Here is a 24407-nt window from a genome sequence, read left to right as displayed (position 1 = left end):
ATTCTGGGCACACACACCACAGGAGATTACAAAGTCTCTAATATCCTTTTTCCAGGACGGCCACCAGAAATGTCTTTTAATCTTTTCCATGGTTTTGGTAATGCCAGGGTGACCCTCCATTAGAGAGTCATGATAACAGGAGATTACTTGTTTTTGTATTTTCTCACAGGGTAAATGCAATCGTCCTCGGAAATATGGTAGGTCTTGATCCACTGAGAATTCTTTCCCCTTTAATTGCCAATCTTGCAAATCGCCCGGAGTTAGGAGTGATTTAACCATGGTCTTGATGTCTTCAAAAGATTGAGCGCTGACCAAACCCAAAATTCTTTGTTCTTGGATTATGGCTATTGGTTCTGGATTGGTCAAATGTTCATCTACTCCCATCCGGGAGAGAGCATCTGCTTTTCCGTTCTTACTGCCTGGTCGATAAGTAATTATAAAGTCAAATTCTGCTAGAAACAGAGCCCAGCGAAATTGTCTGGAAGACTGAGCTTTGGCTGTCTTTAGATATTGTAAATTGCGGTGATCAGTCATTACGGTGACTGTGTGTCTGGCTCCTAGAAGATAATGCCGCCAGGCTTTAAAGGCCGATCTGATGGCCAAAAGTTCCTGGTCTGTAATTGAATAGTTGATCTCAGGAGGCGAAAACCTGCGGGACCAAAAGGCAACAGGATGTAGTTGGTGTGTGACCGGATCTCTTTGTGATAAAACTGCCCCCATAGCAAGACTTGAAGCATCCGTTTCCACGATGTAGGGGAGTTCTGGGCGAGGATGTTTTAAAACAGGTGCAGAAATGAATTTAGCTTTTAAGTCCTGAAAAGCTTGTTCTGCTTCAGAAGACCTCTCAAAACGTTTGTTCTTTTTCAACAGAGCGGTGATGGGCTGGACTATCCGAGAAAATTCAGGAATGAATCTGCGGTAAAAGTTAGCGAACCCTAACATGCTTTGAACTCCTTTTACAGAGGTTGGTGATGGCCACTTGATGATTGCATCAAATTTCTTTGAATCCATATGGACTCTGTTAGGTGACAATATGAATCCCAGGAACTCGACTTCCGTTACGTTGAAAACGCATTTCTCAAGCTTAGCAAAAAGATTATGTTGACGCAATCTCTCGAGAACCTTTTTAACCTGTCTCTGATGTTCCTCTTCAGATGATGAATAGACGAGGATGTCATCAATGTAGACAACAACACACACGTCTATGAGTTCTCTAAGGACAACGTTCATAAAATACTGGAAAGCAGCAGGAGCATTACACAGTCCAAAGGGCATCACTTGATATTCGAATAGCCCGTACTTGGTGCGGAAGGCCGTTTTCCATTCATCGCCCTCTTTTATCCGTACCAAGTGGTAGGCTCCTCTGAGATCCAACTTTGTGTATATACATGCATCTTTGACTTGATCCAGGAGTTCAGGGATCAAAGGTAACGGGTATCTGTTTTTAACGGTGATCTGATTCAGGGCGCGGTAATCTATGCAAGTCCTAAGGTCTCCTTTCTTTTTCGGAACGAAGAACAAAGCCGATGAAGCTGGAGATTTTGAAGGACGGATAAACCCGTTAGCTAGGTATTGGTCAAGGTATTGTCTGAGGTGAAGGTTCTCTGGCTCGGTGAGGGCATAAATCCTGCTGCAAGGAGGAGTTGTTCCAGGTATCAGATCTATTTGACAGTCGTAAGACCTATGAGGAGGCAGGGTGTTGGCTTGATCCTTCCGGAAGACGTCTTGGAATTCCTGGTATTCGGGAGGTAATTTGGGCACCTCCTCAGAAGAGATTGCTGCCAGTGAAACATCAGGCCGAGGATAACAAGTGGTAAAACACTCTGGAAACTGAACCGTCTTTGCTCGCCAATCGATCTGAGGATTGCGCTTCTCTAACCAAGGGATTCCCAGAATGATCTGGAACTGAGGGGCCTTGATTACATCGAACACAATTCTCTCCCGGTGTCCATCTTGACTCACTAGCGTCACTTCTTGGGTGGCATGCGTTACTGGTACCGTGCCATCCACAGTAGTGATGACGTCTTTCACTGCCTTAGGGACAAGGGGTAGATTCATCCTTGATACCATCTCACGGTCCACATAGTTACCGATTGCTCCGCTGTCAATGTAAGCTTCAATTGCATGCAAACGATCCGGACGTTCAGAACTAATGAGGACCATGGGTATCACGAAATGCGAGGTCACGGGACAGATCTTAACGCTCGGCAAGAGGACCTCTACTCTTGTCGGGCGAGGTCGTTTCCCTGCTCAGAATTTGTGGTCCAGGTATCCGCGGCTCCTACAGTCTTCTTAGCTTTTTTCACTGGACAGTCCCGAAGAAAGTGTCCTGAGTTTCCGCAATAGAGGCATAATTGCAGCTGCCTTCTTTCCTGCTCTTTCTGGGTTAAAGGTCCTTTCATGCCCCCTATTTGCATGGGTTCCACCGTGTCAGCTCCCTTATTCGAGGTCTGTGGTTTAGAAAACACTCGGGTATCAAATCTGGAACGATCTGCCTTCCTGTCCTGTAGTCTATGGTCCAATTGGACAACTAAGTCAATATAGTCAGAACATTCTTGTGGAGGATTCACAAGTTGCGCTAACACATCTTTGAGCTCTCCACGCAGGCCTCTGTAGAAAAGCGTTATTCTCTTGTCCTCGGGCCATTGTGTTTCCACTGTGAGTCTATTGAAGGAGGCTATATAAGTCAAGAGGTCTTGATTACCCTGTCGTAATGAGAGAAGTTCATTGCCCAAGGCCTGCCCTTGTGCATGTCTTGCGAACAGTTTCTCCATGCTGGACTGGAAGGCCTGAAAATCATGTAAAACCGGATCATCCTGGGTGACTAAAGGGATCGACCAATCTGCAGCGCTGCCACTGAGATAAGAAAGCACGAAAGCCACCTTGGTCTGGTCTGTTGGGAATGCAGCTGGTCGACATAAGAAGTGTAGGCGGCACTGATTGATGAACACTGCAAATTTCTTTGGATCACCAGAAAAGCGTTCGGGCGGAGCCAAGGGAACATTACCGGGCAGATTGATTTGCACTGGATTTGAAGATGATGCAGAAGGATAACTTCCTCCTGGAACAGGCAAAGGTGACTGTCCTGCCTGCGTTTGTAACAACTGCCTAGCAAGGTCCTCTGTTCGCTCCTTGGAAAGTATCAGTTCTCTTCTTAGAGAGTTTGTTTCCTGACGAGCTGCATGTACTTCTGCTCTTAATTCCCCGAGCAACTGGGCTAGTTGATCAGTGTCTGAGGTTTCCATTGCGCCTGGGTAGGAGATTTGTGGTGGGCTTCGCGTTCTGTAACGCTCACCTGATTCCCACGGAGGCGCGGGTCTTGGCAGGAAGCTGTCTGTGATTCGAAAAGTCATGTGCAGGACTCGATTGGCTTCTGGGGTCGAACCTCTTCGCACGGTGTGTCGTACTCGAAGAGTGAGGTTTCTGCAGGTGAAAGAATATGGGGGTTAATGGTCTGGGTTGTTGAATGTCCCTCTCTCTCTCTCTCTCTCTCTCTTCCCAGCTTTTTCGTAAAGCCCCCAGGTCAACGTGCTCACCTTATATAGGTGAATGCTGGGCTCTCCATCTGCGTCTGGTGCAGGGTGCCGTTGCCAGTTCCTTCACTGGTGAAACACAGGCCTCTTGAATTCAGAGGATGGTTACCGTCGTTATCTGCACGAGCGGTGAGTTTCTGGACACCTTTTGTCTTTATAGTCTTTACGTGCGTGGCACGTTTATATGCAGACTCTGTATAATGCCTTTCCCTTATGTATTGCAGGGCTCTTGAGATGAAAGATGAAGTGAAGCGCCTGGAAGTTCATAAGTATGGCAAGCGCTCTAACTGTCTCTTTCCTTGCAGCTTAGTTCGTGTTAAAGAGACGCCGGAGTATTCGCAGGCGTTTTATTGCGACGAGCGTGATGGACGTAAGTAAATACCTGCTTACTGTCTTTTCTTTTGCCTTTCAGATGTTGGGTTGCAGGGCCGGAGTCCGCGGAATGCCAGTAAGTTGTTAACGATACTTTGTCTTCACAGGCGACGATGCAGAACGAAGAAATCCGGAATTCACAGCGTGCCGGTAAGTATGGCAATGCTTTTGTTCTTGCAGGTGGAGATGCGGCGTGAAGAAACGGCCGCAGCCGATGGATCAGGTAAGTAAGCACTGCGTGTAAAGTTCGCCTTGCTAACCTGTTGTTTCTGTTCTTTGCAGGTGCTGATGATGTCTGGATACTGAAATGGTAAGTAAGATTCTTGCAGGTCCAGGATCGGAAGAAGAAAGGCTGGAGCAGACTCGGTGAGCGTTCTGCTGCAGATGCAGAATAACGCGAAGCACGCTTCATCTATCGGGTGTGGTTTAAATAGCCTTGGAGTGATGAGGCGTCTTCTTCCACGGCCCCGCCTAGGTAAGAAAAGAGTTCCAGTTTCCAGAAGAGTTCCAGTGCTGTATCCAGGGAGTGGAGCTGCCCCACCCAGGTAAGAAAGTAGTTCCTGTTCTTAGATGGCTTCTAAGTGGCTTGTAAGTAAGCAGCATGGTCTGCTGCAGGTAAGTCCACCCAAGCATCTTCACACCTATTATGAGCCCGGCGCTTCCAGTGCCGGGACCAATGGTTTTGATGAGCCTGGTGCCACCGGCGCCAGGACAAGGTCCAAAAGGTCCCAGTGGGGACCGGCTGGTGCTTAGGATTAGGGTTAGGGGCCTGCTTCCAAGGACGTTGGGCTGGTCCTGGCTCCTTGGAAGCAGTGATCATGACAGTGGAGTATGTACCTTGGTACACGTCAATGTACCCTCGCTAGTAGTGCCACAGAAACACATCAAAATGGAAGACTTCCCCAAAATGGACGAAGGAAACGGGAGAAGGTCCCTGGGACAAATTGGCCGCATATCCCAGGGTATAACCCCCGCAGGCAAGACGCTGACGAGAATAAAAAGACAAGGAGAACCTCTCACAGGAAATTACCTCTGGGGAAAATCAGAAACAGCCCTCAGCGACATCCCAGCACCCCACAGACTGTTCAGCAGAGTGGCCATGTTCTTCTGGTCCATAATACATCCGGGGGTTCAAGCACATGCCAATGCAAAATGGCTGCAGATAACAAGGTGGGAGCTGATGATGACAAACTCCACAGTGAACGGATTCAACACCATTAAAGGAGAATTGAGAGCAATACGAATGGTAGCCTTACAGAAGAGATACGTGCTGGACCTCCTCACTGCAATGGAAGGAGGAGTTTGCGCAAATATTGGGAGTTCCTGCTACACATTAATTCCTGCGAATGACGAAGATAATGGCACATTATCAGAAACAGTATCACAGTTGGAAAAGATGCACGCAAAGATGGAACACGAAACTAAGGGAATGAAAAAGGATGGAAGCCGATTCTCGTACCTCTGGTCATGGATGCCATCATGGCTAGCGGATGGTTTCAAGGTACTAGCAGGATGTATAATACTGGGACTGGCATCACTGATGGGAATAAAGTTATGGATGGCAAGATCAAAACGGACAGCAGAAGAAATGATCGGTATGCATATACTCATGCCTGCAGACGACGAACTACACACAGACGTCATCCTCAAAAAACACGAACTGCTGCACCCACAATCAATAAAGGTTGAAAATCCACGAAATCAGAAGTCATATGTTTGAAAATGGGTTTATTGCAAGCCCAGTGGTGGATGTGTATACATGTATTGGTAATTTGAAGATCATGTCAACCGGTACGGACACCTGGCGGGAATAACCAAAGTGTGGTGCTTACGAGACGATAAAAGAGTGGACAATTTTGTGGTCGGCAAGTTGACCAGAGGGAGGACTGAAGAGGAAAAATGGGTCGGTCCCTTCCCCCAACCCACGTACAAACTGTAGAAAACGGTGTCACGCCCAAAGAACCCCTGACCACACAAATACGTGCCTCTGCCCACCGCCCCGGATGACCATGGTCTTCCTGCGAAACCAGGCCGCATCTCGCCCAAGGCACGCAGTGGGAACCAAGACGAAGCTGGGACCGATCGCATAGCCAGCTCAACTAAACGCTTTGCAACCTAAGATGCCATTGTTAGAGATGACATGACGACATAGCCATGACAGACAGAAACCCATGTGCTGCAACGCACCTGGATCAGACACACACCAATCCACACGTTCAGTGCTATGATGTAACGCTCACCTGGTATCCACGGGGGCGCCACCCAGTCCGGACTGCTTCTGCCCTTCGACTCTTGTTTGGTTGAAGATCAGGTCTGAAAACACAGGAGTTGGGTTTAGCTTGATTGTCTCCTCCAACCCGGAACTCACCTCCCTCATGGGCCCAATGAACCCTTAGTGCACTTCTCACCTTGCTTTTCGATAAGGTACGCTCTCCGTCCTGCCGCTCAGTGCAGGGGTGCGTTGGGGATGGGCACGTCGCTGTCTAGTTGCTTCACTGGTGCGGGCCCTTCAGAGTCCAGTCCTGCTGCAATTCCGTTCTACAGGCAAGTATGTTGCTTTGACAGTTTGTCCTTTATTTTGCAATTGTCTCTATTAATGGCTTTCCTTTGTTTGTAGGTGCGGATGAAGTTCTCGTGATGTCGTGCTGCCTGAGTTGTGCATGAGATGGTAAGTGAAGCGCAGAGCGCGGCGCTATGTGCCTTTCTTGTGCTAACCAGTTTATTGTCTTTCTTGCAGGCCGCGATGCTGATCCGGACTGTATGTGCCGAGAAGATGGAGAGCGGTAAGTAGTGTTGAACGAACCGTCTACTGGCACTCTGCATAGTAATCAGTCCTTTCTTTTCCTCTTGCAGGTGGTGGAAGGCCCGGAATGGTCGTGGGCCCAAAACAAGTTCAATGTAGGTAAGCGAGCGCCTTTGCTGTTTTTAGATGTTGAAGAATAAACGCTTACTGATGCTTCTTCTCTGTCTCTTTTCCCCCCAGGTTGCAGTTTCCTTGATGGAGCGAGGTTCGCCGAGATGCTGGATGTTCGGGTTACTGGAGCAGAGTACGAGAGCAGGACTTGCTAGAAGGTAAGCGAATGCGAACGGTGTCTTGTCCTTGCAGGTAATCTGGTCCGGAGGAAGATTCCAGCAGACCGCGGTGAACGTCACGCTGCGACTAGCAGAGCAACGCAAAGCGTGTTCTGCAACTTGGGCGTGGCTTATATAGCCTGCAGGTATCCCAGGTGCCTCTAGGCCTGGCCACACCTAAAAGGCTAGACCACATGGCTCAGTTATGGAACTGAGCCATGTGGGGGGGATCCATGTTGTAAAAATGCCATTATGGGCCCCAATTCACTGGCTTTACACATGACCCTGGCACCAAGAGTGACTCCAAGAGAGTCTGGGGGCACATGACAAGGCCCTTGAGGCCATGATGGAGGTTCCTGGTGCAGTCCAGATGGCCTGACGGCCAAGGCCAGGGGTCATGACATATGACTTAGCAGACCGCGTACACTCCCAGACGTGCATCGTTATTATTTTTCACATAGGCCGGCAACCGCATCGCAGAAACGCAAGACGCCGGAAGAGCTTGTGCATATGATTGCAGAGGCTTTATGCTACTAACCCTGGAGACAAGACCCTATAGATGGACTAGTGTACAAGGAACCACATTGCACCCCACACCCCCTTGTCCTATGGACTTTATGCCACAACATACTACCAAGCCAAAGTAGGTCTCAGACCAGAGCCGACAGGCCATAAACCGCTCATCCGGCGCTACAAGGTGCTGAGCATGCAGAACAACCCCTGGTGGGAGCCACCACAGCCAAGGTTGCAATTTTGCAATCCCCATTCTGCGCTCTCCAATCCAAGGTGACACCTACCACTGCTGCGAGTACTGGAAGCAAAATACAAATCAAATCCCTGTAATTCTGTCTCAGCCAGGGTCTCTCAACACGTGACCTGGCCGACCTGATACAATGCCAATTCCCGAAAACTGAAGAAGCACTGGGGTCCCACGTCTGGGACCCCTCTTGCAACAAAGTTGTAACAACTCAGACACAGGCAGCAATGGGAAAGGAACACTGTAATGGCAGTAGCAGGACCTGTCCGTTGTCTTTCACTGACACAGTCATACATTGCTGCCAGCAGTAGGTACATCGCGGGCTGGGAACGACGATGGTCCCAGGCATGGGGGCTTGCTGATGGACCAATCAGGACACAGCGGGCTAACCACTAACAATACCTCACAACCAATCACTAACTCTCTCCATGTAAAATTTCCAAAGTAACAATTTTTAGGGACGAACCAAGCGTACCACCTGACCTCTACTCCACCAATAACTCCTTTCACTATATGGTCCTATACTGAACCTACCACTCGGGGAGCCAACCCGGAGTGGCGATAGGTTCGGGGACGAGCTTTCGCAGGTGACGCAAATTGTTACGTCACTCAGGTACAAAGCGAGCCTGCGAGCCCGACTATGATGAGAAGTTGCCTGGAACCTACGCTCCATGTATTTGTCCTTTTCTTATAATAAACAGCAGTAACTGATTGCTCATGTGTGGCCCCTCTACTTTGGGACGCAGAAGGAGTTAGGGCCTTCCGAGAGCTGGAGGTCCGCGGACCGTGGCTCTGCCGACCACGAGAAATTACTGTTCCGCTCACCTGGTATCCACGGGGACGCCACCCAGCCCTGGTTGGATGATTTGCACTCTCGAACCCTCTCCCGGTCCCTTGGTAAGGCCTCTGGTTAAAGATGGGTCTGCAATAAAGGACAGCTGGATTCAATACCAGATTGTCTTTATGTTTTCCCACCTCCCTTGGCCTCAACTCCTTTCTCCCCCTTGGGCCCTCTCCTCATATTAATATTGTAAAAGGTGTATTCGCCGTCCTGCTCCTCGTGGCAGGGGCGCGTAGATGTGGGTGAGGGGCGAGCAGCGACCAAGTTACTTCACTGGTGAAAGCCCCCCTTTGGGAATCCAGGCCTGCTGCGACTCCGTAGGTTTGCTGTTTTACAGTCTTTATATGCAGTTCTTATGTTCTTCTTAATTCGAATAATAATGTCTTGCTTCTTTCCTTTTAGGTATGGAAAGGTATTTTGGTGTTGTCATGCAGTTTGAAGATGAGCATGGGCCGGTAGGCGAAATGCGCAATGCTGTCCGGTGAGTAATGCGCGATGCGCTGCGCTGTTTCGCCTTTTATATTGCTAACCTGTGTCTTTTCTCTCCTCGCAGGTTGCGATGTGCCTCGCTCAGCACCGTAATGTTCCAGCAATGATACTGACCAGGAGATGAATACCCAGGTAATAATTGTGTGGCTTTCTTCATTCGGGTGGAAACGTGAGTAAACGCTTACTAATGCTGTCTTGTTTTCTCCTCTTTCCAGGTTTGGTATTCCAGGATGCATGAGGTGCCGGATGATGGAGTTCGTACCTTCAGGTGAGTGGAACTGAAGTCGGGGATGGAATGAAGACAGGATACTGTTCCAGGTAAGTTTCGTAGTGTTCTTTCTCTCTCTGCAGGTCCTTGCTTTCAGGTGAACTGGCATCAAAGAACTGGACATGGTGACCGTTTCAATGCCCACAGCAGAATAACGCAAAGCATGTTCTGCTGTTTGGGTGCGGTTTAAATAGTCTCAGGTAAAGTAGTCCAGGTAAAATAGTCCCAGGCTTGCCACACCCAAAGTAGTCCAGGTAAAGTAGTCCCAGGCCTGCCACACCCAAAAGACTCGACTGCATAGCTCGGTTCCTGGTAACTGAGCTGTGTGTGTGCCTCCATGTTGGCTGAACACTCCCCACCCCCACCAAATTAAATAATCCCAAGTAAATAGTCCCATTCTAATGTTGGTCTTCATGATGGTTATGAGCCTGGCGCCAATGGCACCAGGACTGACTCCAAGAGAGTCTTGGATGAGGTTTTAAGGCCTTTGACCTGGCCCTAACTGGAAGGCTGACTTGCCAGTGAGGGATCATGACAATTACCCTAACAGGATTAGTGTGATGGTCTAAGGGAGCTATTGAGTATGCATTGTATTTATTTGAAAAATGGTCCACCCGATGCCCCTCACTTCGCTAGATTGTACAACTGCCTGTTAGTAGTTTTTGTTATTTAATTCCCACCAAATCGCTCTCGTGTCTTTCTTAATGCTTTTCTCAAGTAGTGCCTGATTGGAGAAAATGTATTTTTGTATTTTATACAGTTTGCAACATTTCTGGTGACATCGAATTAGGATCTTTTTTTGCTTTTCTTTTTGTCAGACTTCAAACTTATTAGAGATCTGGATTTTTTTTAAGATCCTTTCGTAATTGACTTTTACGACTTTGTAAAATACTGTCATACATTTCATTTTTTGGTACAAAAGGTTTTTTTATAGGTCTTTGTAACTACTTATTCTTATCAGAAAGGCTAAAAAAAATGTTTTTATATAAATTGGGGAAGGTATCCAGAGTCGTGTTTCCTGATTTTCGCTCTACTGAGGGTGTTCCACCAAACCAAAAGGTGTTGATTAACCTCTCCCGGGTTTTGACATTGTTGAGACACCCTATTCCCCGAGTTAGAAACCACAATCGTTTCATCATACTTGAGCACTTTCGACCTTGTTAAATATTCAAACATCAATGTTAACTGGAGCATCGAATGATCACTAGTATGTGATCTAACAATTTGAAGGGGGCCTATGTGTTGCGGGTGGAAATTTCTAACAAAAATATAGTCAATACATGAGGATGCGAAAAGGACTATGCCAAGTCGGAATGTTTTCCAAGGAACCACCGTTTGCCAAGTTGAATTGTATGAAATCCCAACGGGAGAGAAACGGAGACCAAACCCTCCCATTATTTGATTTTCCTTTTTTATAAAATAAAATTAGGAAAACTTTCCTCCCCAAATTTAACAGATCCCATTCAAAATCAGCCACACAACTGACAATTGAAGTCTCCCGCCACAAGGACTTCTGTATTCAGACGACCAATTCACTAAAATATCCTCAATCTCGTTTAGAGTGAGAGAGAGTGAGACACTACTGGTTTGAAGTATACATTAATCACCAGCATTAAAAAGGTATAGGAGGGTGCTTCCTGCTATTCGTAAATGAGGTGATTAGGATTGAATTGTTATGTGTGACCCATTCGGTTACACCAATTACTATGAGGCCTCCTTTAGGTCTCCCCTTGATGCCCTTTTTTGCCAACTTAGATATTACAGTGAAGCCATCCCAGACTGGGACTGACATTAGCCATGTTTCCTGCAGACGAGCCAGATTAAAATCCTCCCAATTTACTTTGGTTTCTCTGTTCAAGAAAGAGTTGTGACCCCTAGAGTGCCAACTAAGAATGGTCCACAAACTAGGCAAAACCTGGTCGGGTTCGCCGTGTGGTGGATAGCACTGAAGGGAGCCAACCCCAGTTCCTGTCTTCATATTTAGTGTGATGGTCGTACTTATACAGACCCTCCAGCTTATAGCGATTAAAATGCAGCGAAAACGGCCATTTTGCGCGAAATGCATTGAAAACTGCAGTTTTGGCAAAAAAAATTGCAAAAACTACTGTTTAAAATAATAAACACTCAGGGTGCCAGATTCTCAAAACTTTTTAACGCAAGAAATTAAATGCGCCAACACATATCACTTGCGCCCAAAAAAAAAGAGCAGCCCAATCCACAAGGGACACCTGAATGGGCACATTTTACTAAAATGTGCCCATTCAGGTGTCCCTTGTGGATTTTATATGCACGCCCATTCAGATGGCCTTTTTCACCTCATTGAGCAAATCAAGGGGCATTTGTGCCAATTTAAAAGCGCATCCTAAATTTCAAAGCAAGATGCACTTTTAAATGTACAGACATTGTAGCCAACCCTACGCGCACGGGAGGTGGGGGTGCCACTGCATGACAGGGTCTTTCTTGACCCTGTCATGCATTATTTGTAAGGTATGAACCGCTGCTATGTCGCTTGCATTTCTGTTCCTTAAACAGGATAGAAATACATTTTTTGGGTCGCATTTTACAATGGCAGGCCCCTGAAGGGTCTGTCACACTAAAAGGCGTTGGAAGCTTGCAGAACACTGTCGGGAGAGCGCTTCTATGATCATATGATATTTTATTTGTATTGTAAGTGTATTGTAAGTGTTTCAGAGCACAACTAGGCAAGGGATGGGACATTGAGAATGCGCATGGGAAAGGAAAAAAGGGAAAAAGTGCATGGAAGGGGGAGAGTAGAAAGTGCGGAGCATATAAATAATAAATAAAAATAAATAGAAAATGGCGGCAATAAACAGTGGTAGTGCAACCAGCAAGTGGCAAGTGCTGTGTTTAACGCAGCAGACTGGGTAAGTCTGATAAGTGCAGAAAAAGAAGAAAAATGGGGGTGCTGTATGGGTACAGACAGTCCCCAGTGCAAGGGGTGGACAGGAGGCAGTGCAGGAGGGTGGAAGGGTGAACAGGTACCTGGGCCCAGGGGACAGAGGGTGGCCAGGTGCACAGTGCCAAGAGAGCAGATCAGCAGAGGAGAGGGGGAGCAAAGGCAGAAGCAAAGAGGAAGGTCTTGAGGTGTTTCCGGAACCAGAGGGTTCTCCTCAAGTTTTAGAGTGGCAGGGAGGCTGTTCTAGAGGGAGGCCCCAGCCAAAGATGGAGATCTACCCCAGCTTGTTTCTTTGAAAAACGATTGACCCGGAGGGAGTTAGAGGTAAAGGAGCAAAGAGCTCGAGAGGGGAGGTATTTGCGGAGGGATAGCTGAAGGTATTTTGGACCCAGGACCAGAAAGCCTTGTGGACAATGCAGAGGAATTTAATCCTTGCATCCACTGGAAGCCAATGAAGAGATTTCAGAGCTGGAGAGATAAGATCCCAGGGTTTGAGGCGAAGGACAAGTCTTGCAGTCCTGTTCTGGATAAGTTGCAGAGGGAGGAGAGTAGAGGCAGGTAGATTTAGAAAGAGGCTGTTACACTAGAGAGAAGGCGAGGAAAGGCTGAGTACCTCTGAGGAGGTGCAGTAGGAAGTTTGACTTTTAAGAAATATGACCCAGAGGTTCTAAGCCTCGCAGGTTGGGGTAGGAGGAGGGCCAAGTGAGGCCGGCCAGAGAGTGAGGAAAATGGATGGGGATGGTGTGTGCGATGAGCAGGATCTTAGTCTTGCTGGCATTCAGACAAAGATCATTGGTGGCACACCAATCTTGAATGGCAGTTAGGCAGCCAGAGATGGGAGAGGAGGTGGCTGAGGGCAGCTGGAAAACGAGTTGAGTGTCATCAGCGTAGCACTGGAAATTTAAGCAGAAAATGGCAATGCAGTGGGCGAGAGTTGCCAGGTATTGGTTGAAGAGTAAGGGTGAGAGGTTAGACCCCTGGGGAACCCCATATGTAGAGAGGAAAATAGATGATAGGAAGGACCCCAGTTGGACCTGGGAGGGTCGATCAGAGAGGAAAGAGGTCAGCCAAGTACAAGGTATTCAAGGTACAACCCATTTTGACCGCCAAAAATCGATCGATCGAATGGTACAATTTGACCTATTTTGCCAGTACCATTTCGATCGATTTTTATAAATACTGTGCATGTGGAGTGTGGGTGTCACCCGCTCACCATGTTCAGTATTTCTGGGCTTGGGGGCTACAGGGGTGTTCCAAAATTGGAGGTGGGGGTCCGAAACCAAAACAAAAAAAAAAACTAAAAGGGATCCTCTGATGTCGAAATCCGACCTGCGTTAGAGGGACGGATCTTACACCGCAGGGTTGCAGGGGAAGCGGCAGTGACCAAGCAGTAAAGTAGGGGAGGGGTTGGGGTTGGTGGTAAAAGGTACATTTTGGGTTGTTTGTTTGAAGTGCAAATCTATTCACGGCAAAATTGACTGCGGTCAATTCTACCGCAAATAATTACACTTCGGTCAAACAACCCAGAACTCTATTCAAGGCACAATTTGCACTACAGCTCAGCCCTGTGGAAATGCGCAGGTCACCTTTGAGAATAAGGTGACCGGCTCATTTCCAAAAAATGGGTTATCTAAAAATAGCATAACCTCGGCTCTATTTTTAAATGCCCCATTTTTTGAGGATCATGGTCAAAATCTACATTTTTTTTAAATGGTCACACTATGAGAGGGAAAGGTGGGAGAGGAAGAGTGATGGGTAAGATGTGACGTGATCAGCAAGAAAGCAGAGGTGAGAAGTGGGTCGGAGGAGGAAGCAGTGCACAAGAGATCAGAGGAAGCAGTGGGCCAGAAATATGAGAGCGAGGAGAGGTACAGAAAGTAGAGAGAGCGTGTGGTCAGGGGGAGCAATGAGCCAGAAAGCAGAGAGGAAGCGGTTGGCCGGAAAGAGGCGATGAGCTGCAGATTGGGGAAAAGGATGAGTAAAGAGTAAGATAGAATAGGAGAAAGAATGCAAGATGCAGAAGCAGCACAAAAGAATTAAGGACTGTGTATTGCGGGAGGAATTGTAGAGCGCAAGTTGTGAGTTGGGAGTATGATTTGGAGTTTGGCAGGGTTGGGGGAGTGCAAATTGTGACTTGACAGTGTGACATAGCACATAAGTATTTGTATGACAGAGTGAGAGGTTCAGGAATGCAAGTTGTAATGGGGAGTTGGTGAGATGTGTGTTGGTGAGAGAGGTGTGTGGGTGTTTGTGGGATTGGAGAACAAAGAAGGGGAATAGTTGGAGCATTACAGATAATGATCAATTTAGTTAATACTATTAAATAGGCATGCACATTAAACCAAAAATGAAGCCAAAACAAAAACTGTTCTGTCAAGCCAGAGACATCTGGGTCTCTTCCTATTAAATGAATCCAAAAGATACATAATGACACCCTAGCTCTCTTGTAGCCTTGCAAACTGCATGTTCCCTACAATGGGGCAATCTTACACTATCCAGGTAATACAAAATTTCCTGCAAAAATGCTGCAATAAATAAAGGTTTGTGCTGCAATATTTGCCATTTCATGCTGCCAAATTTGCCATTTCATGCTGCAAAATCCTGGAAGGTCTGCTTATAGTCTGAGTCGAAATGGCGTGTGACTGTTATCCTCAGTTTGTCTGATAGTATACTGTGGCCTTCTTTTTTCCATCCGTAATAACACGCAAGCCCTTCTAAGAAAATAGCTTCCTGTTGTTCAATGATGGATTTCTCGACCAATTAAGAGTGAGTGTGTACAGCGCATTTTACTAGCCGAGTGGGGTCAAACAGATGCACAAATTTGATGTCGGCTGAGGTTATGGATTAGAGCTCCTGGATTGACCACAGAAGTGAAAGCAGTCTGCTTCTGTTTAGAGGAGTGTTGTCGTCACAGTCCCGGATGGATTAAAAAATGAGAAAGTATTCCTTTCCTATTCGAAATCCACTGTGTCTTTTCCCCAGGTTGTGACGATATTTTGTGTGTTTTCAGTCATTTTAGGGAGATCGTTGATTTCTTTGGCTATTCTTGGGATTAAACTTCTTTTTGGTCAGATCTATCAGCAGCCTGAACTCTTGGACAACTTGAGCTGGGTGTGGAATTTATTCCAGGCAATGTTTTTTCGTTTTCATGATTCTGGCTCACGGAAGAGGTTGAATTCTTTGCACATTGAGGCTCTGTGTTCCTTCCAGAGTTCTTTGCTGCATCAGTAGGCGGACTGGGAAATCCTTGCGTGACGTTGTTTGGGGGGGGGGACAATTCAGCCCACTTTCCTTTTAGACTTCCGTTTTCCCGGTTCGATAGAAATTTTAAATGCTTCGTTAGTACTACTCAAAGTGTTATTCCTGATACTTGACTCACTTTTGTGTTGAAGGGCCAGTTTTCCTACTTGTAACGTAGTACGTAGAAACCTTCGGGATCCCTTATTTGAGATGTCATGTAGTCCTGTCATATTTTTCCTTTTTTTTGTTTCACTTGCTGTTTCTTAGGTTTGACATTTCCTCGTGTTTCGTCGCCTATTCCCTTAGACAATGGGGCAATCATCAAGAGGAATTTAGTTCACCTTCTGGCAGTACTTTTGAAATTTGATTTCTTGTGTCTCTGTACACTGTAAGACCACTTCAGAAGGACTATTTTGAAGTGGATTGGCAGATTTCCCAGTCAGGTGACGATTAGGTAGTGCAAGAGCCTGCATAAGTAAAGCTTTGATGTCTTAAGGACTGAGAATTGCTCTGTACCTCATGTACAACTGTATCATAAAGACGAATGAAAGACTGTAGAAGGTTAAGAACTGCCAATGACGAGTGGCCCCCTTCCGAAGTTTGGGTATTAAGTGACGCGTTTCCTTCAAAAGGTAAAGAGGAGTTGTCACATGGAATTGTAGTCGTTCATTCCTATGTTCGCAGGGTGAGGTGATGTTTCGCCCTCAGCAGATGCATTGACCTGTGTGTGAAAGAGTTTGGGTCTTATGCTTAGCCATTCTTGCTCGATTGCCTTCATCTAGTCTTCTAAACTGACGCAGGCATCAAAAATGGTGGTGTTTACCTGTTCTATTTCCATCAGCACCTGACCTGAGATTTCTATCTTCGGATTTGCTTAGCATAGGGAAGAAGATTGAGTGTTCACCGTAAGCAGTTCAGTGTTTTCAGAACCAATTCCTCCTGCCTTTATCACTTCGCGGAACAATTTTGAGGTCTTAGAGGTAAAAAAGTGTTAGTGAGAATTCTCTGTAAAGGCTAATTTCCCAAACCTAGTGAGTCCCCCAGCAGCTTTGCTGGATTTTTGGGGTTTATTTTTTCTCCTGCTAAGAGTGAGACTCTTATCCCCCCCACTCTTAGACATGATTTGAGGTGTTCCTTTGACTTTGTATGTGTTCTATGGGCTATGGGGTCCTTTTCCCCGTAGGGTGTCATGTGTTTTTGATATGTGGGTTACACAGCACTCTCCGTGCAGTAACCCAGGGGTGTCGTAGCAACCCCCAAACATAGACTCCATACCCTGGGACTGACTACTGTCTCCCAGGGCATGTAAAGTCACCATTGGCTTTACTAGTCTCAAATTGTGAACAGAACCAATACAAACCATCATATTGTGGACGTACCGGTCGGGGCAATTCGATTGCCCCGGGGTCTGTTGTTCGAGAGGGCACTGTCCAGTCCCCCCGACCGAGTTTTGGCTGGTGGCAGTGGATACTACTTTTTATATTCGACCGCAAATATATTCCTATGGGATTTTCCCATTGTTCGAGGCTACCACTTTTTAAAATAGCCTCGAACATACCGCCGGTTTATTAAATTAATATAAATTCACTGGTTGGTATTTTTTGCCGAAACTTGGTTCCAAAATGGCATTTGTGTTCGCTTCTGTGACTCCAACCCAAGTCGAGCCCTTTGTTCCACTTTTTGGCAGGCTTCTTCACAGAAGCCTCCAAAAGTGGTGCCACTCTGTCTGGGTACCACAGGGGGTGTGGGATGGGGTTTAAGCACCCTGGACTGAGTTGCCTCAGCAACTCAAGTCGCACTCTTGTGTGATTGGCTCAAGTGGTGAGCCGCCCGGCTCACCACTTAGCATGTTTGAGTGACAGCTAGGCTGAATGAATGGGGGTTTTCTGCATAAAAGCAGGGCTTTGGGGACTGGAACTTCAGAAGTCACCACAGGACCTAAAGAATCCGAGGAGGGAGAAGCCGATCCGACCTGCAACAACGGCGCCTTCGGTGGAGCCCTGCTGAACCGTCTCACCACTTTTCCCGACGAAAGAGGAGCTCTCCAACCCGGATAGTCTTCTTCCTTTGACTGGTGGGGATAACCAGTTTGCCCGTCTTTTCACCTTCCTCGACCATCTCGTGGCTGCCTTGCCTGTGCCAAGCACCCCGGCAACCGGAATACCACGGTTTACCACTAGCGCGAAGAAAAGGGTGGTACCTTGTAACCGGGAAACTCTGCGGCTGGTTTCTTCCCTGGCAGTGCAACGACCTTCAGCTTTCCTCCATGTCGAGACCTCCTCTTCCTCTGGACGAAACACTGACTTGCACCCGCTGCCAGGAACAACTGCCCCCGCTGGAGCATTCTTCCCATTTTCAGGTACTGTGTCCCGCCTGGCTTCCCTTGCGACAGATCGTTCGGGGTGACAGTAAATCCTCGACTTTCTAACCTGGGTTAGCCTGGGGCCTGTTAACTAACTTTTCCTGACTTGATCTCAATCTTTTGTGAACTATTTACAAAGACTCTGGACACATTTTGCTTGCTCTCTCTAAGAGTGGGCCTGGCATTTGAACTTCCTTGCTCTCCAGTAGACTTTGCCTAACCTGCCTCACTGTGGTTCTTTGAAAAGTATTGAGATTTGTGTGCTTTCATAACTCTGCCTTTTTCCCTCCCTTTTTAAATAACTTATTAGAGTGCCATCTTATGTTAAACGCTCATCTCTGTCTAAAAATAAGTGGCTTTTCTCAATAAGACTTGTCTAATAAGTAATTAGGGTTGTATATATAGAATAGTGACTGTGTGTTGAATTTACTTACCTCTTTTTGTGCTAGTGTAATTTACAAATACAATACAATACAAATTATATACTTTTACACCAAAGCTCTGGTCAGTGTTTGCTTGTGCTACTGTATCTCTGTACCTATTGTGTATACTCTTTATACTGCCTAACTCATCTTGCGAGAGGTCTGACTGCTCAGCCACAGCTACCAGGTAAATCTGGGTGGTACAGACTGCTACCAATTGGGTTTACTGCCAACCACCTGTAGTCTTAAATCTTTTGCAGTGGTCCCTAAGGGAACTGCACAGGTTTCTGCCTAACAAGAAGGCTGAAATCTTTCCCAAGACATTTGGAAAATCCAAATCACACTGATTAATCACAGTAGTAGGGGGTGGATTTCCCCTTTGTCGAGAAATAGCGATTCGAAGCACATACGTTTTTGTTTTTCCACGCATTTTGGTGGTGAAAACTTGTAGGATCAAAGGCAAAACCCTGCAGTCTCCTTCAAGTTACAACAAAGGTGTTTAATGTTTTCATGGGAGCGGATGTGTTTGATTAGACAAACCTCCTCTTCACACTTTTTTTATATGAGTTGGTAGCAAACAGAAGGCTTGGAGGGAAAACCCTGCAGGCTCCTTCAGAGAGAAGGATCAAATGGAAAACCCTACAGTCTCCTCCTGGTGAACTACGGGAATGACTTGAAGAGAGATGAGCTGCTGGCGCCCTCTGTTTGTAGCCTGTGTGTTGCTGCTTTTCCGTGTTCGCTACAAAGTCACTAGTTCGTGTTCAAATTAACAGTGAGAAAGTGAGAAAGAATGAAAGGCTCGCAAACGTGAGAATATATCAGCCGATTTTCTCGTTCTCACTGTATTGGATAATACAGCGTATTCCTCTTTGCAGGTGTTCGTTACAGAGTTGCTGTTCTGAAAGCGCCCTACATAGACTATCAGTGTAAGCAGCCGCTTGCAGCACTCACCGTTGGCCGGCTGTAATGTAAAACCTGATTGTATGGAGAAGCCTTGTTTGTTATCATTACAGAATCATTACCCATTATTGGAGAATCATTACCCATTTAGGGATCCAGTTATCCATCATACATTCTGATTAGTTCTGATTAGTAGTGACATGAAGTAGTGACATTAGACCAGGCTTGTCCAACCTTTTTCAATGTGGGGCCGAAGCATTAACTTTTTTTCACCCGGTGGGCCGGCGAGCCAAAAGTCAACGCCCTAACCAAAAGCAGTATATTCAAAATCGATGGTGTGTGACCTTTGACACAATAGCATCACAGGCAGTGATAGCCATGCAGTCCCAAAGATAGCTTTTGGCGTCAGGGACAGTGATCAAAGGTTAGTTTCTTGTGATTTCTTAAAGTGTGTGGGTGTTGATATTTTTCTGAAATAGTGGGGGCAACCGAGCTATAATGATCTAGGCAGGGTTTATATAGGGCTGAAATGGTGCATTTTACAGCAGGAAAAGTGGCCAAAAAAGCCATAAGTTTACAATCAGTTCTAAAGGGGAACATGTACATTCCATGTCACCAACAGTAGACGGGAACATGGTAGAGACCAACACTTTTTAATGATCAATGTGTCCACAGTGTACAACAGCACTGTCACTGATGTAACACATTGGCATGCTGGTTGTGCCCAAAATATGGCTCTGTAGCAACATGTCTATGCTGGTTGTTCACAATTTAGGCCAGCATTGTCCTGTACAAAGCATGATTGATGAGGCCTGAGCATGTGCAGTGTGCCCAATACATATGCCAACTTATCTCTGTAATACACATTCATTACTTCTTTGTTAATGATTGATGCTGCCTGTGCAGTGTGCCCAATACATATGGAAGCTTATCTCTGTAATACGCATTCATTACTTCTGTGGTATTGAAAGAAGCATAATCCCATTCAAAGATAAAATGTGGAAAATGGATCACCCCAAGGTGAACCCAATTGGAGACTACTCCCATTTTAGCCATAGGGCAAAGTAGGAGTTTGTCCAACCCCAGAAAACTTTAATAAAGGTTTTTCATAGTGTACCTATTGTGTACTTGTTATACTTGTGATACCATGCCTCCCCTACACAACACGCCACGCCACTTTGTTAGCAATGATATTGTCATCTAAATTAAGTAGAAAGACGCAGCGATGGGAAAAATGTGCCTAGCAATGCAAGCTTTCAATTTTCCATCAAACACCAAACTAAATTAATGGAAAACATTTCAAACAAACAGAACCAATTCAGATAGCAAGAGATGAATGCTGGCCCTTATTCTCGTAGGATGTTGTGCGACAAGAAGAGGAAGGAATAGCAGAACAGGGTCAGAAGAGGAGAATCAAAATCCATCTTTCGGCTGAAAAGAATCTTGTATTGAACAATACACCCTGTGTATCTCAGGATGATTTCAGAGAAAGCACCTTTCCACATACTATGCCTGAAGAGGCATCAGCGTGTGCCAAATATCTTGAAGGAGCACAAAGCATTCCACAGCATAGAGAAGTTAAACGTAATGCTGAAAGCTGAAAGCACACACATCGCAGCAGTGAGTGCTCAACCCACTGAGCTATCATATTGGCTATAGTAAAATGAGCAATTATTAGTGAGTGGATACCTTTAAACTAGTAACTGAGATTTAACAGCAGACCAGTTAAGTTCATCTGTAGGTCAGGTGCAAAGTTGGCCGCATGTCAAGCATGCATACATCTACTTTTCAGGGTTCAGAGGTTGGCAACATAGGGAAAGCAGCGCACTCACAGGACATCCACACCCATAAAAATTAATAAATGAACCAGGCCATGGCCTGTGACCGCCTCTGGTGCCCCCCTTTCAGGGGGCAGTAGCAGTGCTCCGCCACGGCCCAGAATTCAGATCCACAGACCCGACACAACATTGAAAAAAAAAATAAACCAGGCCATGGCCTGTTACTGCCTCTGGTGCCCTCTCCCGGGGGGCACCAGACGCAGTAACAGTGCTCACCACGGCCAGGTTTATTTATTTATTTATTTGCTCAATGTTTGTCGGGTCCGTGGACCCGATTAATTTATTTATTTCCGCAATGCTGGCCAGACCCATCGAAAACACTGAGCAAATAAATAAATAAACCAGGCCATGGCCTCGCAGGCCACATGAAATGGCTCGGAAGGCCACATTGTGGCCCGTGGGCCATACGTTGGACAACCTTGCATTAGACTATCCACATTATTCTGCCACTTTGTATGCATTTGCAATTTGCTATAGAATGAGGCCTCTTATATTTGAAGTGCCATGTAGAGACACATGTTATATTTGTAGAGCTATGTTGTTATGTATTATGTATGCATTGTAGCGGGACACATGAGTGTGCACTTAGAATATGCATTGAGTCTGCATTATAGCTAGCGCTTGGGTTTGCGAGAGAAAGAGTAAACGCTAGACCGAGATGTAGCTGGCTCCCAAGCCATCCTGAATGAAGACACACAGAAGTGCCGCGGAATGCGAAGTTGTTATGAGTTAGTGTGAACAAAGTATGCGTAAACAGTTTGCTTGGCAGACAGATAATGCAACCCTTGTCCGAGTGGAGAAGGCATTGGTGGCTTATCAGCCCTGGGTTGTGCTTCGCAGAGAAAAGGTGGGGGCAGGCAGCACCAGAGAGGGAGAGCTTTTGCAGGCAGAGACACGCAGAAGGAGAAAGGGAGTGAATCGAGAAATATGAGGAGATGGTAGGATGGTATTTTGTACCGCAGACAGACAGAAGAAGATATGCAGAAAATATCTCAATGACCAGAACACGTAGTGATTGAAAAGTACAAGACATGCATCACAGACTTTTAGGCACTGCTCACATTTAGAAATGCTGACAGACAGAAAGAGGCATTTTAGCTTAGAGAGACATGTAACCCTGGATATGTACAAGTCATTGAACAGTGTAATGAGAGGTGAGGCTCAGAGATTTGAGTTGCTGCTCTCTGCTGGTCTGCTCTCTGAGATAGAGAGGGAGTTGGTAGTTCGAGGTGCTAGTTGGAGACGACACACTGACACTCAGAGAGGAGAGATGACTTGGAGAGGCGTTTAGGAGTTATTGAATGTACTTTGGGAAGCGGTTTTGGGTGCTGATGAGATCGATCTGGCAGGGATCTGCCAGAGAGAGGCCTGGACCTGACAGACTGGCTGGTTGCAGAGTCAGCTGGAGAGGAGAGAGAGCAACACAGAGCAAAAGGGGAGTATTGTTGAATAAGACACGTGCATGGGGAATTAGAACAGACACTCACACAGAGCTTTGACTGACGTGATAGATAGGTAATCAGACAGGGTTTGTCGTAGAGAGAGAGTGTGAAGTATGGTGTGGAATGGAGAGAAATGGTGTGGATTAGAGTTGCTATTAGATTGCTTGCATTAGAAGCCTGTAAGGCTTATAGTTATTGCATTGCATTGCATGGTAGATTTGCATCAAAAGCATAAAAGGTGCAAATTTGAGATTTGCATTGTAGTAGTGTTTGCATCATGCATTGCTATGTATGAATAAAAGTGTTTCTATTGTTGGATCGATTCAAGTGTTTTCTTTGTGTCTTACGTTAGTGTGTCCATAGGAGTAATCTCGGAGTAACACAGTGCACAAAGGCCCTGAGATACTAGAGCAGGGGGGGCATAGTGATCCACACCCCCCCTAGAAGATTTGTCTGGGATTGACAGTAATGAAACTTGCTTTTTGGTTACTGCTGCGGTACAGTCAACGGCAAGGAGCTGGTTTACCTTTCTCCTGCAGGGACTGTACTGCAAGTCCTTCTGCCCCGCTCCACGGCCACAGGGACAGGATTAGAAGAGAGCTCTGCCTCTTAATCACAGCAAGGGTAGACAGAAAAAAGTGCATATTTGCAATATGCAAGCAAAAGGGCCTTAGAATGTGCACCAAGTAGGGCAACAATTGTTTTACAAGGTCAGCAAAATATTTTGGGAAAGCAGCTCCAAACATGGCAGCAAAAACGCACCACTTGCTGTACAGGCACATAATTAGGGATGATGGTAAATACATGCAGTATTTCAAATATGACCTGCTTTAAACATTACCACCAAACTCCTCCCGCAAACGTGCTTTCCCATTCCTCAGTGATACCATTCACGGTTTGCTCTTTCAAAGACAATAGTCTGTCTGCTATTGCATTCCTCGGTTATGCCACTTACCGAGTCATCAATTTCCCTGAATGATCCAGCCAGTCTGTTACCCCATTACTCAGATGCACTGGTATGCATGAGGTCAAATTCCCAAAAGGTCTCAGCCAGTGTGTTCGGCCTAACACAGCTGAAACCAGACCCTGTGCAATACCATTTCACAAACACAAATGGCTGGGTGGTGCTCCATTCCTGAAAGGCTCCAGTTAGTAACAATATGATTTCTCAGGTGCACCTCTCCGAGGGGCTACCCCCATTGATCAGATGCACCAACCATTGTGTCATGTCACTGATCACTTGCACCAGTATGTGTGCTGTCCAACTCTTCAGCCACAATGGAAACACCACATTATATATGCTTTTTTATATTAATTTTAACTTGAAAGCAAAGTGGGTTTTAAAGGGGTCTTTAAAATGTAGGAGTCTTCACATGTATACCACAATTAAGGTTACAAGAAGGGAGAGATGGTCAGAGAAGGGCTAATGCAGACAGCGAAGGAAAAATGGGTGAGTCTGGTAATGCCCACTAACCTTCAGTATGAACTAAAAGGATGGCTGGCTGATACGGGTCTTGGCCAAAGGAAGCAGGTATAGTGCAAAGGAAGCAGGTATAGTGCAAAGCAAGGCAACCCTTCTCCCACATCTATGGAAGGTGATATATCACAGAACAGTACAGTAAGGATTGGCAAGTGCTGGCTCACAGAATGCATTCTTACCCTGATATACGTGTCCTGATGGCATTTGGCCAGGTACAGCATGTTGTCCAAGGCTAGCATTCCTGGGGGGGTCTGGGTAAAATCCAAAGCAGGGTTGATGTGGTTCTAGAAAGAGTACCCAAACACCCCAAGATAAAATGGAAAAAAATACAAGTCAGTATATATAAAACCTGACAAAACAATCAAATTCAAGAACAAATTACTACCTCCCAATGCTAATCAAAAATCATCCAATCCTTCATAAGCAAGGAAGGACACAGGCTCATAATTGCTCTTATGCCTTCAAAGCATAAGA

General features: G+C 46.1%; 1 protein-coding gene across 5 annotated transcripts in view; it reads right to left on the bottom strand.

Moving 5' to 3' along the window:
- The window catches only part of ELMO2 (engulfment and cell motility 2), a 1054165-nt gene that overhangs the window by 255859 nt on the left and 773899 nt on the right, over positions 1 to 24407 (bottom strand). For all 5 annotated transcript variants that reach the window (XM_069651200.1, XM_069651203.1, XM_069651199.1 and 2 more), the window contains one exon: positions 24113 to 24217. In XM_069651200.1, coding sequence (XP_069507301.1) covers positions 24113 to 24217 — 105 coding nt within the window. The remainder of the gene's footprint in view (positions 1 to 24112; positions 24218 to 24407) is intronic.

This window comes from Ambystoma mexicanum, chromosome 3p (genome assembly GCF_040938575.1).
Source record: "Ambystoma mexicanum isolate Mex_15411 chromosome 3p, UKY_AmexF1_1, whole genome shotgun sequence".
NCBI lineage: Eukaryota > Metazoa > Chordata > Amphibia > Caudata > Ambystomatidae > Ambystoma > Ambystoma mexicanum.
Note: the sequence above shows the minus strand (reverse complement) of the source record. Positions and strands in the feature narration are given on the sequence as shown.